This window comes from Neodiprion pinetum, chromosome 2, assembly GCF_021155775.2.
Source record: "Neodiprion pinetum isolate iyNeoPine1 chromosome 2, iyNeoPine1.2, whole genome shotgun sequence".
Lineage (NCBI taxonomy): Eukaryota > Metazoa > Arthropoda > Insecta > Hymenoptera > Diprionidae > Neodiprion > Neodiprion pinetum.
The window spans coordinates 38,642,775-38,656,620 of NC_060233.1; the positions used below are offsets into that span (position 1 = coordinate 38,642,775).

The 13,846-nt window shown below is 35.2% G+C and overlaps 2 protein-coding genes across 20 annotated transcripts in view; one reads left to right on the top strand and one right to left on the bottom strand.

Moving 5' to 3' along the window:
* Positions 1 to 13,846, bottom strand: part of br (broad-complex core protein) — a 77,303-nt gene that overhangs the window by 43,406 nt on the left and 20,051 nt on the right. For 14 of the 19 annotated variants that reach the window (XM_069133367.1, XM_069133368.1, XM_069133364.1 and 11 more), the window contains 4 exons: positions 11,594 to 11,795; positions 11,283 to 11,474; positions 9,312 to 9,909; positions 8,138 to 8,197 (listed from right to left, as the gene is read on the bottom strand). In XM_069133367.1, coding sequence (XP_068989468.1) covers positions 8,138 to 8,197; positions 9,312 to 9,909; positions 11,283 to 11,474; positions 11,594 to 11,779 — 1,036 coding nt within the window. In that variant the 5' untranslated portion in view covers positions 11,780 to 11,795. Of the gene's footprint in view, positions 1 to 8,137; positions 8,198 to 9,311; positions 9,910 to 11,282; positions 11,475 to 11,593; positions 11,796 to 13,102; positions 13,128 to 13,846 lie in introns of those variants that run through there. The other 5 variants (XM_069133370.1, XM_069133369.1, XM_069133365.1 and 2 more) reach the window with 2 other exon arrangements.
* The window catches only part of LOC124213269 (uncharacterized), a 96,301-nt gene that overhangs the window by 888 nt on the left and 81,567 nt on the right, over positions 1 to 13,846 (top strand). The window lies entirely within an intron of this gene.

A 13,846-nucleotide genomic window follows, 5' to 3' on the forward strand; every position in this document is an offset into this window, starting at 1 on the left:
GTCTTTTCGTCTTTTGCGAAACGTACAGTTATTATAACAGAGTTGAAAAGATCTTGATTATATTTGACAGCCAAATTAAAATCGAAGTGTATGTTCGATTTGATTTTTACAAATATATAGAATCAGGTTTACCTGTCGGAAAGAAAAGCACGAACATTTTTCCCATTTTTTTTTTTCTTCATTTTCAATCGTCGCGCGTTGTCTCACGAAATTGTATCATTTTGTCAAGCACTAATAGACGGGTCGGTTGCGAAAAAATGGAAGATATTCAAAGATAAGTGTGGGTGCATAGATGTATGACGTACATATTGCGGTCAGCTGCACTTACAATTAGGTACATATAAGTATCACATACGTACATTATTGAAACAATCGTTTGCCGTTTACTTTGACAGTGTAAATACTTTAAGGTGCCCGCAAGTGTGTGCGTATGTGTGTGCGTGTAACAACATACACAATACACATATAATATAACTATAACGAGATAACGAGCTCGCAGAGACTTCAAGAACCGATTGATAATACCTCAGAGGGGTGACATTGTTACGTAACGCTAAACTATTGCAATCGGCTTTGCATGCATATCATATATCCCGCGTTACAAAGTTGACTGAGTCATCGAAGAAAATTCTTTTGGACGCACCCGGTTGTATACCAAACGATATACGAACGGGAAAAAGGAATTCAATGTTTATAAAAATAAAGATATAAGGAAAGAATCGCCTGCAAGTTTTTATCCCGATAATCGTACAATTATCCGTTGATCAAGAAAAATGGAGCATGTTTTTCTTTGAAAAGAAATCTGAATTCACTTTGCACATGCTTTATGGTATATTTCCTTTCTTTCCTAACATTCTCGTAACAACACGTACTAAGAATAAAATTAATAATAACGAGCATAAGAGTGAACGACAGAATAACGCGTTATATCGGGTGTACGTACGTATTGCGGAATCGAGGTGCAGGGTAAATATTTATTTAAGGCCGTTGCATCTCTGAGACCTGCTGTGCACGGCAGATATTGTATTATTATTATATATATATATATATATATATATATATATATATATATATATATATATATATATACGCGTTAAACGAATGACGAGGTGAGGATATGAAAAAATAAAAAAAATATTATAGTGCCCGTTTTTTGCGCAGTTATTTTTACACCGCTTGTGTTATTATATTATACACGAGTAAAACATACATATTTCGTTTACAGCATGTAACAACGACGGGATCTCTTCCTGTTGCTCATGTGCATCCGATGCAACGGTAGCGCAGCGATAGGTATGCAGGCATATGAGAATTGGCGAATAAAGAGAGAAAAATCTGCGAACAAGGGTACGAGTGGGGGGTAGAAAAACAATGTAAAAAAAACGCACCTCATCCGAGTGAAAGAGAAAGGAAAACAGAAAAGAATTTCGCAAAAGCATGGCTCCGACTTTATCGCGGTATCGGTAGGCCGTTTCGGCCTTCAAAAACAAATTTCGTCGTTCGCGAAACGAAAACAAGCTAAGAATATAAAAAGCGAGAGAGAAAGAGAGAGAGAGAGAGAAAGATATGTAAAAAATATACATATGAAAACATATGCGTATGGTATAGGTATACCTTGCATTCTCGCGTTTCGCGTTCTCATCTATAATAATAATGTCAGTTTTTGTTTTTCTACACTTCTAGCCTGTTTTTACATTATTATGATTGTTGTTGTTGTTATTTTTTATCTTTTTTTTTTTTGCTGCTTCGTTTTTATTCGTTTTGAATCACGTCGCGAGTCCTTTTCATTAACGAGATCTCGTCCGATCGAAGAATCGTTAGCGAACGAATTTTGTAATAGGATTTTATTCGGTGATTTGCATATGTGTGTGCGTAAGATACGTAATTGGATAAAAATGCACTTGGCGGAGGTCTATTCAAGCCCGAATATATTGCGTAATAATGTAGATATGAAAAAGGTATACCGAATTGTTAGCGATAAAAATTGATTTTATTCATAGCGTATAAACTAACTAGACGGATCTGTAGGATCCATACGAGACTGTGCGCAGATATTGCAGGATATACGCGAAGGAGAAACAAAGAGGCGGGAGAGTGAACGTATAGTGTAGACAGCTGCATAACAAATGTACATTATATTCTATTATTATATACATCTTTTCTTTATTTTACTTTACTTCGCTTTTCTTTTTCTTCGTTTTTGCATAACACCGCGCGTGAGTTACGCTGCAGCTAAGAAGATAATTATATACGTGAGAGAGGAGAAATAAACTAGAATAAACAAAGATGGAGGAAAAAATTTGCCGAATAAAAGAATAGGCTGTGATGAGAAAATAATCATTATTGTACGCAAACGACGCTTGGTTTTAATATAATAATGTAATAGGCTACTGCGTGATATCCGCGTGTTTAGTTGGATATGAAGAAAACTAAAGGCAGCATATTTTATACGTCATTTATAGAAAGAGGAAAAAAAAAGAAAAGAAATATCGCAGATAATGATAATGAGCAAGTCTAGATGTAAAAATAAAAGATCCAGCTCGAGTCCGATAAAAAAGCGACAAACTGTATCGCATAGTTGGAACGAAGAAGAAATTGCATTGAATTTTTTACACCGTGGAATAATCGTAATACGCAAGCTAAAATCGTTTCAACCTCTCGGTATTACAATTATGCAATGCGCGAGATTAATTATTCCTTACAATTAAACAATTATTCTCGTACGATTTAATTAATTTAATTTTATTTTTTACCTCCGTTTGCCTTCGTCTCGGTCTTTCTCACACTTATATTATTTTCTCTCGTCTAAACGGAACCGCGACAAAGTCCAAACTTCCATATACGTATCGTGTCGATTATTTCCTCAATGTGTAATAAATGCATATTACACACGCACGCGACTCGGTAACTCGTGTGCGTGAATATCTACACTGTAGAGGTATATCGTGTATGCGTGTATTACTCCCGCCGAATTTAATTACGTATGCGCGTTTATAATATCACAAGGAGTTTATTTCGATGCAAAAATCATGCGACGAATTTGAATAAAAATATCTCGCGTTTTTGGGCTAGATATTTAATTAAAATATCACAAACTGTGCAGGTTGAAGAATAAAATTTTTTTAACATACCGTACATACGCGAAGAGTAACCGGTGAAACGATAAAATAAAAACAGTATTGTTAATTTCGATATTTGACCAACAGGGAAATTGTAAAGTAAAGTTAAAAACAGCTGTAAGTGCTTGCAGCAGAAAAAAAAAATTAAAATATAGAAAACCTGTTTTTTCTTCGCTGAATAGTTATTTATGCGCTTGAATTCGTCTGTGGTGAAAAAAAAAAAAAAAAAAAAAAATCGCACCTACAGCCTCTTTCTATTCTCATGTTCGACTAATCATGATATAAATATAATTCTATAAATTAAATTAATACAATGGAGAGTAAAATTTCAAGATAACATATGAATGACGCATCTACATTATTACGCAAGGAAGAATACCGAAGTAATTATTATGTATGAAATTTTTCCGAATCGCCTGTATACTAAAAACTTTATTACATATAGTACGAGAAATATAAAAGGTTATATATATATGCATATATACATGTATTGTATGTAATACATGTATAACTTGCAAGAGTGTGCAAATAATTTCGTGAGACAAGTGGCGCGCGGAGTCGTCGGTTCTTTCCATTTTTATACTTATTATTTATTTTTTTTTCCTCCTTTTATAATATAACTTTTCTCTCTCCGTGTCGTTTTCTTTTTTTTTTCCCTTTTTTTTTTTTTTACTTTTTATTTATTTTAGACAGGGGGGCGGCACAGAAGCGATCCGTACTGTATGTAATACGTGTACATATATTTGTATGCACACTATAAACATACCTATATATAGGTATACATAAACGTGTATGTATAAATATATATGCATGTAGAAAGAGAGAGAGAGAGAGAGAGAGAGAGAGAGAAAGAGAGAGAGAACGAACGGCTGAGCGAGCGCGGCGACAAGATTGACATAGCAAATAATGAAATATCTAATAATTCACAGTGCAGTTGGAGGAATGTTGAGTGTCGCGACAAGGTCACCGTATTTTTAGTTGGGCCAATGTTTGGTCGACGACATTCAAACCCCCGCCTGCACAGAGAGATAGGGGGACCTTGAATTTTAGAGGATAAAATCTGCGAGCTTATCGTCGGGCGGGCTCCTGATAAAAACGTTTTTGTTTTTTTTTTTTTCTTTTTTTTCTTCCACACCGTACTAACCTAGCATAAGGCGGTTATTATAAATTAACGATGCCGCATTCTTAGCACCGATCGTCGGGCGTTAACGCATAACCGATACGTACGCACATGTGTGTAACATGTAATGTCGACTAGTTAATTGATCGTTAAATTTATTCGCTAATTACCTTGTAGACTTGCGTTGTTACATACCACCCACGCAGTGTCGTACCTGCCTCTACGGTGTAGGAATATATGCAGAAATGCACACACGAATTTAAAAGCGGGGACAAACGTGCGAAAGATAATCGGCGAATCGACGATTTCGCAATGCTGCCCGATATTCTTGCTCTTAAATTTTTTATTCCTACTTTTTAATCGTGCCGTGGTAATTAATCGTGAGATTAGAAAAATTTGCAGCGTCTTATTTCAAAGTTCAATCTCCGTCAAACAGACTGCAGTTGGTTTTAGGCTAAATTATAATAGCAAATGGATTAAAAATCATCCCGCCCGCCTCCTGGAAGAGAGAAAGAATGACAAAACGAAAATAAAGTAAAAAACAAAAAACTATACTCTTCTAATCGCCTGTACCAGATATTCGTAAATCGCAACCGACATTTCACAACACTAATTAAAACGCAGCTGCACTCACTCGCCTGACATTGACCAAAGGTCAGAAGCTAAAAAAAGAAGAGAAAAAAAAACCAACATTCGTTGCATAGTTTTAACTTTTAATCGCATTTTCGGTTGTTGAATTTTACCGTTTTTACACTTATTCGTTAAATTTCGCTATTTTATCTCATTCCCAACGAAGTGTATATACACATAATATATACATACACAATCGTCTCTTTTTTAAACTCATTTCTTGCAGTATATATCACGCATATATACACGTACATAATTATACAAATCCGTATTTAAATCTCCGGAATAAATTATCAAACAGCATTGAAGATTTGATTAATTTATCGACCCAAGAGATGAAAAAAAAAATATATATATATATATATATAATGAAAATAAAAAACGGTACGGCATACTTCAATATCAATAGTTATACCCTCCCATATCTCCCAGATACCGATACATCGCTACACAATATATGATACGTATGCATAGGCGGCGTCTGCATGTACATGCTCTTTGTCGTTGAAAATATCACAAAGGATCATTATTTTCATTAGTTAGGTACAACACAAGCCCCCTCCCATAGATCATGCGTACGATGATGACACCAGTCGGAGAGCGTTATCATGTCATCACAGATTATTTTATCGCTCGAAATCTCTGGTTTTTCGCTGCTTCGGTGTCTCGGCGATATTTGTCGACTATTTTGTTTATAGATCGTCAATGTGCTGTTAACGATATTATCTACCTAGCCATTGACCGAACGTAGAAAAAAAAATAGATATACCTATATGATATTTGTCGTCATCTGTATTTAAATAAGTCGCGGAATCGACAAAGAAAAATATAGGGGGGGGGGGGGGGGGGGGGGGATACAATGAAATTACTACAATGACGATTTGTTTCGGAGAAACAAGATTTTTCAGTTCCTTAGCGTCGGTTACACGTTGTTGTTGTTATAGATACGGTAGAAAATCACTCGCGCGTGAACGAAAAAATAATTAATTAAATAAATAAATACGCATCGTATAACCGTGAAACATTACTGTTGTTGTTGTTATTATAACTATTATACGTAAATAATTATATGTATATATATATAATTATATACCTATATTTTTACGAATAATAGTGGATAATATTACGTTATTGCAATATATGGGTCAAATGAAAGTAAAACAGGGAATAAGGTGCGATAACTATACAACGTGTGACAATATTATGTACCCTATCACATCCTCTTCTATGTACTCGGGATCACCCGGTATATACGTATACAACACTCCGGACAATCTCTATGTATATAATATATAAATATGTACGTATAGTATAATATCCCCGCGTATCAGGGCCGATTATTATCGCTGTATATTAACAGTTTTATACCATCTTATAACCGCGTGCGTATACCCGAAAAATTTTCGCGTATATCGCGTAATATGTATGCATATACATATATGTGTATAAAGGAGAATAAAAAAAAAAAAAAAAAAAAAAAAAAAGGTGTACGTTTTTTAAGGACACAAATAAACCATATACGAAAAGTAATATGCAGTAATATACGTGTAACTATATAGCCATAAATTCCCAACGTAGATATTCGACGACATATATAGACGGATGTATTGGGTATATACGAGTATATAGATATATAATAACGGACGACCGCATTGTATGGATAAATATCTACGTAATGTAATATATCATTACGATATACAGAGACGAAATGAGGAAAAAAAAAAAATGTTATGTACGTAACGCAAGTAATAACATTTATACAAACAATATTTGTATTAAAATATATATTATATATATATATCATATATATCACGTGTGTGATTGAAGGGGTAAAAGACAAAAAAAATGGAAATAAATGAGAAAAAAATTTTTTTTTTTAAATTAACAGGACGACGACAACAACACTCATATACAAAACTGACAAATTGGACGGTACGAGCACGGCATGATAAAAAAAAAAAAAAAAAAAAAAACAGGGAAGATACCAACAATAATAGAATGATTTTCATGTATAACATACATGTATACGTATGAAATAATAATATCACTGAGAAAAATCAATGTAATAATTAAGGAGACGCTATACATCATGAAAACGGTTGTTAGGATCTACAGTCGTAAAATTCTGATTCAATTCCGGTTCACGTATGTATTGAGATGATGGAAATTACTTAATAAAGAAGGGTGAAAGAAAGGTTAGCTTGAACGTCCTGAATTTGATTATAATATTATATAATATTGTTGTACAGCAATGCCAAACTTTTATGAAATTCGCAGCGCTAGTTATTAATAATTATCGATGACGACATTGGTCACCCTTTGTTTTTTTTTTTTTTTTTATTTGTTTCTTATGTTTTTTCAATTAAAAATTTGTAAAAAGTTTAATTTCCTATTATTAATTCGTTAAAACGCGGTATATATATATGTATTTTTTTTTTTTTTTACTTTTCATAGAGTGTGTATGATAATATAAATCATTTTATAATATGAATTCATGATATAATGCGTGTATGCGATTTGAAACGTGATTTTGAAAGGTTGAGAAAAAAAAAAAAAAACTACGAAAAAAAAAATAAAAAAAAAAAAAAAATACGAATGAAAAAGTATAAGTATACAAATGATGATTTCAATGATTTGGAAACACATGCCAATTAGAAGAAGTTACATTTTTCAAGCAGAATATATAGTAGTGCTCTTTCACCGCAACCAGTAAATTCTTATTTGTGGTTGGTTAGTTTGATATAACTGCACAAAACTGTACACATATGTATATGCATATACACAAACACATTGTTCCGTAAAACAGGTGTATGTATATACACACACACACATATATACATGTATATATATATATATTGCATTTTTATTTTCTTTCTTTTCTGTAATCAATCATTAGACGTATAGCTTCCACATTAAAAATTCACCGGACATTATTAATGTATCAGCTGTTAACTGGAAAATTACAATATGTAATAAAAAAAAAATATACAGCAAAGAAGTGCCTGCGCTTGGGGAGTTATACAAAATAGAAAAAAAATTTTTTTTTAATAAAATCAAAAGAACGAACGAACGATATACCGCGACAAATTTCACCAATATGAAAAAAAACAATACGTGTAGAAAAAAAAAAAAAAAAAAGAAAAGAAAAACAACAACGTGACGGATAGAAAAAGAAAAGAAAACAAAAAAAAACACACATAATCATCATCAATCATTCTTTTGACTTTTCATCGTCAGCCTGATATTTGTAATAAGGACTTTTTCTTACCTTGTGAAGTTCCAGCCAGGTCCGTTGTTTGAAGCCCGTGTCCGAGGCCTGGAAATTTTACTGAACGTTACGCGTAGCAAACAGTGTTCTACAACTAATTCACAAAAAAATGGCCTGTAAGCAATTTCGCAATCATGTATTGTTAATTTTTGTACTAAGCTAATAATCGTGAATGTTGAAAGCGTCGTTTTGATTTTTTCCCTCATCGGTAAGAATATCATTTGACAATGAACAAGATAACAAGTAACAAGAAAAAAGTCTACGACCCGTCTGAAAACAGCGAAATTCAATGGCTCAACAACGTTTACGCATAATGAATATAATCTTATATTCATTTTCCTTCAAATATCTTCCCGTGTACGCGTTGAGAAAGAACGTGAACTATTGGAATTTGATAAAATTATGCATCGGACAAATTGCAAAAGAAATATCCTTTACTTTAATTACAACTGTTATTTTGTTGGTTTCTTTTTTTTCAATTTGCTATCGGGCTAGCCAGCCAGCCAGCCTTTCCTCGCATGTGAGATAACTTTTGACGTGGCCTTCGCAGCTGCTCCTAGCTTTTAGCTGGTAACAATTTTTAGTGCTTGCGTATCATAGCTAGCTCCAAAATAATCTTGGCGATAACAATATCAGTACATACTGCAGTAATGAGAGTTAAAGATTTTATGCCTTCGATTACCCGAGTAACAAAAAAACTGTGTATAAATGGCAATTAAATGTTTAAATTTCGACCGAAGAAATAAACCAAATGTTTCCAAACGGAGGTGTCTTTTTCTTTTTCTGTTTTACTGCCTTTTTAAATTTCACTAATTCTCTAATAATTATCCAGTGCGCGATGGACTATAAGAAGAAAATGTTATAGCGAAATCTGAATGACTTTGAAGGGGGAAAAAATTAAATGCGGAACGAAATTTCGATTTCATTGATTTTCGTCTCATTGCGTTGCTTTGAATATCGAGGAAAAAAGGAGAAGGAAAATTTACTTCTGCTCCAAAAGTACAATGTCGATACATATTTTGTCTTCCTACATCTTCTAAGACAAAGAGGAAAAGCAAAAATAAAGAAATTTCTATAAGACGATCGCTAAGTGTGTGAAATTTCCAAGAATTCTAACAATAAAAATTGGTCTGTGCGTACAGGCCGACACAGGAGAATGAATATCGTTACTCACCTGATAAGGGCGAATGATCTGTGGTTAGCGCAGACATGGTGAAATTGTAGGTACCAGGCGTTGTGGTGAAAAGTTTACTCTCCGATGGAAGGAAGCTCGGCGGTGGATGTTCGGGTTCAGGGTCGTGTTCGTTGCTGCTCGCTGACGCTGGCGGTCGATCAGACGCCGCAGCCTCAGAATTCGAGGAGTCGTCGTGATTGCCACCGTTCCCACCTCCGTTGCCCCCCGTCAATTCAAGGGGTTCGCACTTGATATTCTCCTCTACATGACTGCTGTCTTCGTTTAATCCGTTACCCTCAATTTTACTCGATAAGTGGTTGCTTTTTATCATAGAAAAGTCTGTCGGTATCGCATCATTATTGTTCAAAGGAGGCGACGGCAATCTGGCCCTTTTAATTTTATCATTGTGCGTGTTGTAGGGATGAATTTCGTTCTTGCGGATCTGCGATTTATGAAATATTTGTTGGTGCAGACTTGTTGGTACCGGCATCGTTGCTGCTGATGGCGGGGAAGAATTTCCACGTAAAAAATTCTCTTCTGGTAATTTTTCATGCGTGGGAAGATGGTTACCAGCTGCGAGCGCTCTGACGTGTGACAGCTATACGTTCAAAAAGTAAAAAAAAAAGTATTTTTTGAGATCCGAGGGTTGCAGAAATAAGAAAACAAGTATTCAAGACCGGACGTAAAGTGGCGACGGGATAGTGGAAAGGCAAATTCTCAATTTTTCTGACAACGTAAAAAAAGATTCCAATGATTATCGCTTTGCAAGTTATGTTTCTAGCACTTTTATCATTGTAATTAATGAATTTCTGTACTATTCTCATGGACTTGTGTTAAATACAAGAGGAACGTTGAAGCCAGAGAATTATTAAAAATGATTTTCAACTTCTTGGCTACCCTGACGCAAGATTTTAGGACAGCTAGGAACTCGCGAAAATACCCAAACAGCTCTCGGTAGATCAACAAAACCTTGAAACATTGAAATGTAAAACTAGGTAGAGCGGGTCGAATCCTAATAAGTAGTTATGAAAAGTCCACGTGTAAGTAGCCTCAATTTTATTAGCATAGAACATTATAATTTGCATTTAATCAGCTGATTATACATAAAAATTTCTACATCTACATTTCGTATTTTACATAAGCATGTGAAACGTGTCGGTATCATTAATCTATTTTCATACTGAAAAACCAATTGTACAAATCTAATGCGGAACAGTGAACGAAACAAGGGGGAAAAAAATACTTCCAAGTATTAGCAATGACAATAACTTTATAAGCGGTATAATTCATAGTCGTGAATCATTTCCCGACTCACATAAAATGTGACTAGTGTGAAGAGGTCAATTTTATTTTCATCCGCATGAATAATTCTACATCAGTTTTTGCTTGAACAAAGATTAGCGGCGTTGCACTAATTATCATTGCTTGCTTGACCTATGACAATCGCGAGGCAAAATCGAGATAGGCAAAGGTGCACTGTATCAAGATAAGATGAAACCAATTTAGTTAAGCTATGTCAAGATAATATTTTGATAGCCTAAATTATAGAGGCTAACTTTGTTAGGAAAGCGAGAGACAGCCACTGCTGCTGCTGTTGCTGTTGATGTTTTTGCTGCCTTCAATTTGCTGTAGCGATCACCTGACATTCTGGGCAACGCCCACAAGATAAAACTATTCACCTGGCCAAACGTTCCGTACGCAAATATGCTCGCTAAATAATCTAAACGTTCGATGGCTAGCTGAAATAGGCGCATATAAACTGGCTGTTGCATAACACGCTAATAGTTATGCAAACAAGAATCATCAACCTCGTATCAAAGTTCCGTCTTTTTTCATTTAAATCGTTGCTAAGTATTCGATGGACAAAGGAAAAAAATTCATGTCACTCGGAGAGATTCGATCGATGATCGTTTTCTAGCTAGTTTACTTCGACTATTTTATCAAACAATCAGAGTCTTTGGCAAAACTCACCTCATCCCTATCGGTCTGATCGGCTTGCTGCGTTAGACCAGATACCCTGAGGACCTCGGCAGTCTTGAGAAAGCTGCTCAGCGATCGTTGATGGACGTTAACTTCGCCGTGGTAAATGAACTCGACGAGGGCGTGCAGGTCGCTAAAAGCGACATCCTGAAGCACTATCACCGGGTGCTTGCACGGCGTACTCTGTAACGAGAGATTGAGAAAGAATATCAAGAACTGAAAAGTTTCAATGATTGTTCGATGCACTTTAATTTTATCTGTTACTCGGCTCGAAAGAGATGAAGAATTTTTTCATCACCCACCTTGAGCAACTCTCTGAAGTACGGGCTACAGGCTGAGAGTACGACGCGATGCGCCTTGAGACTCTTGCCGTCGCAGGCCAATGTGACGTCGACGAAGTCTTCATCGTCTCGCAGATTTTCAAATGCTGACGTTATGCTGCTCTGGTAGTTGTTCCATCGCAGGCAAAAGTGTTGCGTATCTACCATCGTTCTGACTGTTCACCTGCAAGGAAATTGTCGTTGATTACTTGTATTATCGCACGAGTAAAATTAAAATTTCTATCCTTCACTCATCGCTCGTCTCTATCGATACGACAGATATTTGAATAATTTCTTGCTAACATCCCCTCTATCAGGGCACGATGGCCTACATCAATTTTACGTCACTCCGCGATTGGTAAGAGGCTGCATTCTCCGATACTACGTCTGATATTTTGAATTGTGGGCAGTATTAAGCGATGTGACCTTTGAACGGGTCTGTGAACGACGGTAGTTATTATAGATTGGTGGTTTCTGAACTTTAGATGCTGGTATCCCCTCCGCGAGCAAATGGTCAAGAAAAAAAAACAAATCATTCAGGCTTTCTGTCAAGGGGACGAATCTGGAGGACGATACAAGATGCGAACATTCGTATTATCGTGAAACGACGGATCAATTATTTCACAGAAATTTGCACAAGAAGTAAGAAAAGTTCTGACACTCGGCAGAAATATGTATTAAATTCAAATAACCCAGCATTAAGGCCTTTCATTTCCCTGGCTTATTCAAGATAACGTCATCATAAAAAGCAGACCAAAGAGAGACTGAACATTTAATTATGATCGTTGAATCAACTCGTCATATATTTGTTCGGTTTATAAGTGTTTTTCATTTTTGGAACATTGAACCGTGCTGCATGTTTTCAAAGAAAGAAAGGAACGGTATAAAACTTTTGGATAACTTTGTCAACGCTCGATCAATATTTTCATACCAGAGCCAAGTATAATCTTACTAAGTGTTGCTATTTTTTTTATTTCTGATTAGCGATAAATTCTACCAAGGTGAGATTTCTTTCTTTAAAACTGGATACATACACAATGAAAGCACTAATATGACATGGCGACTCAATTTCTCTAAGCCTTGTCCGACAAATCCTGATAAGCCGGTAAAGGTGCTGATAAATAAAGATAACATATATTTCGAATAAAGTGCTGAATATATATCGCAATAGCAATTCGTTAAAGAGTAAAACTATATTCGACAGAACGTCGCCTGCATAAATAATCATCCATTGCCATACGAACATTACGAACAGGACTTGAATAGCCATATAAGTTTTTGGCAGCTCTGCAAAAGAGGAAAACAACTGTGAAAATTCAGATTATTGCCTGATCTAAAAATACAAGCTCAAAACTATGTAATTGTTAGCGACAAACACGGGCTTTGCTTCATCCAACGTGTCAGAATAGTCTGATGAACATTTTTCTAAGAGTAATAGCCAAACTATCTGCAGAAATGATCAAAAATTATAAATATAACATAGGGCTATACCTTTATATTTTGAGTATTTTTTCTCTTGGACATTTTACTTATTTATTGACGAATAGAGTCTGCTGCGATAGCAGGTGTCGCGATTCGATTTCCGTTTTGGCGATAGATTATGCGATCATAGGAAAACTACTCTTATATTCGCAGTGCATTGATTATGTCAGAATATTCCTCGATTGCATCAGTAGGAACGAACGGCAGAGCTGTGCTAAAAACTGCGCCTGCATAGCAGCATCTTTGCATGTTTATTTTTTTCTCTCTTACTTTCCTTTCAACTTTTTACTTCATTTCGTTTCATTTCTTATTCTATGTGAAAGAAAATTAGGTCGTCGCGTTGGAGCCAAGCCAGACTCAGTAGCATACGATTAAATAATTCTCCATTACTTATGTGTGCGCGTACATCCATACAATACTCCTCTACAATTGTGTGTGTATGCATACATACGTGTATAATGTAAAAGTGCAAGCATTAAAAATACTGATAGTGCTATCTCAAAGCAACGATAAAAAGAATTCTTAGAATTAATTCGCAAGCCTTTTATTTTATAACTATATAGTTATTCTAATCTCTCCAACGCCTAGTATGTATGTACCTATTGAGAAACTAAATCGTTTTGTCATTATTGTTGCGAATAAATGTAATTGCGAAATTGAAACCCGGGTGTTTGCAAACTGTGAATACTTGGAGCTGTTACTGAAGGGGGAGGGGGACATATATTTTGAATACTTTAACGTCGTTTTACCGTT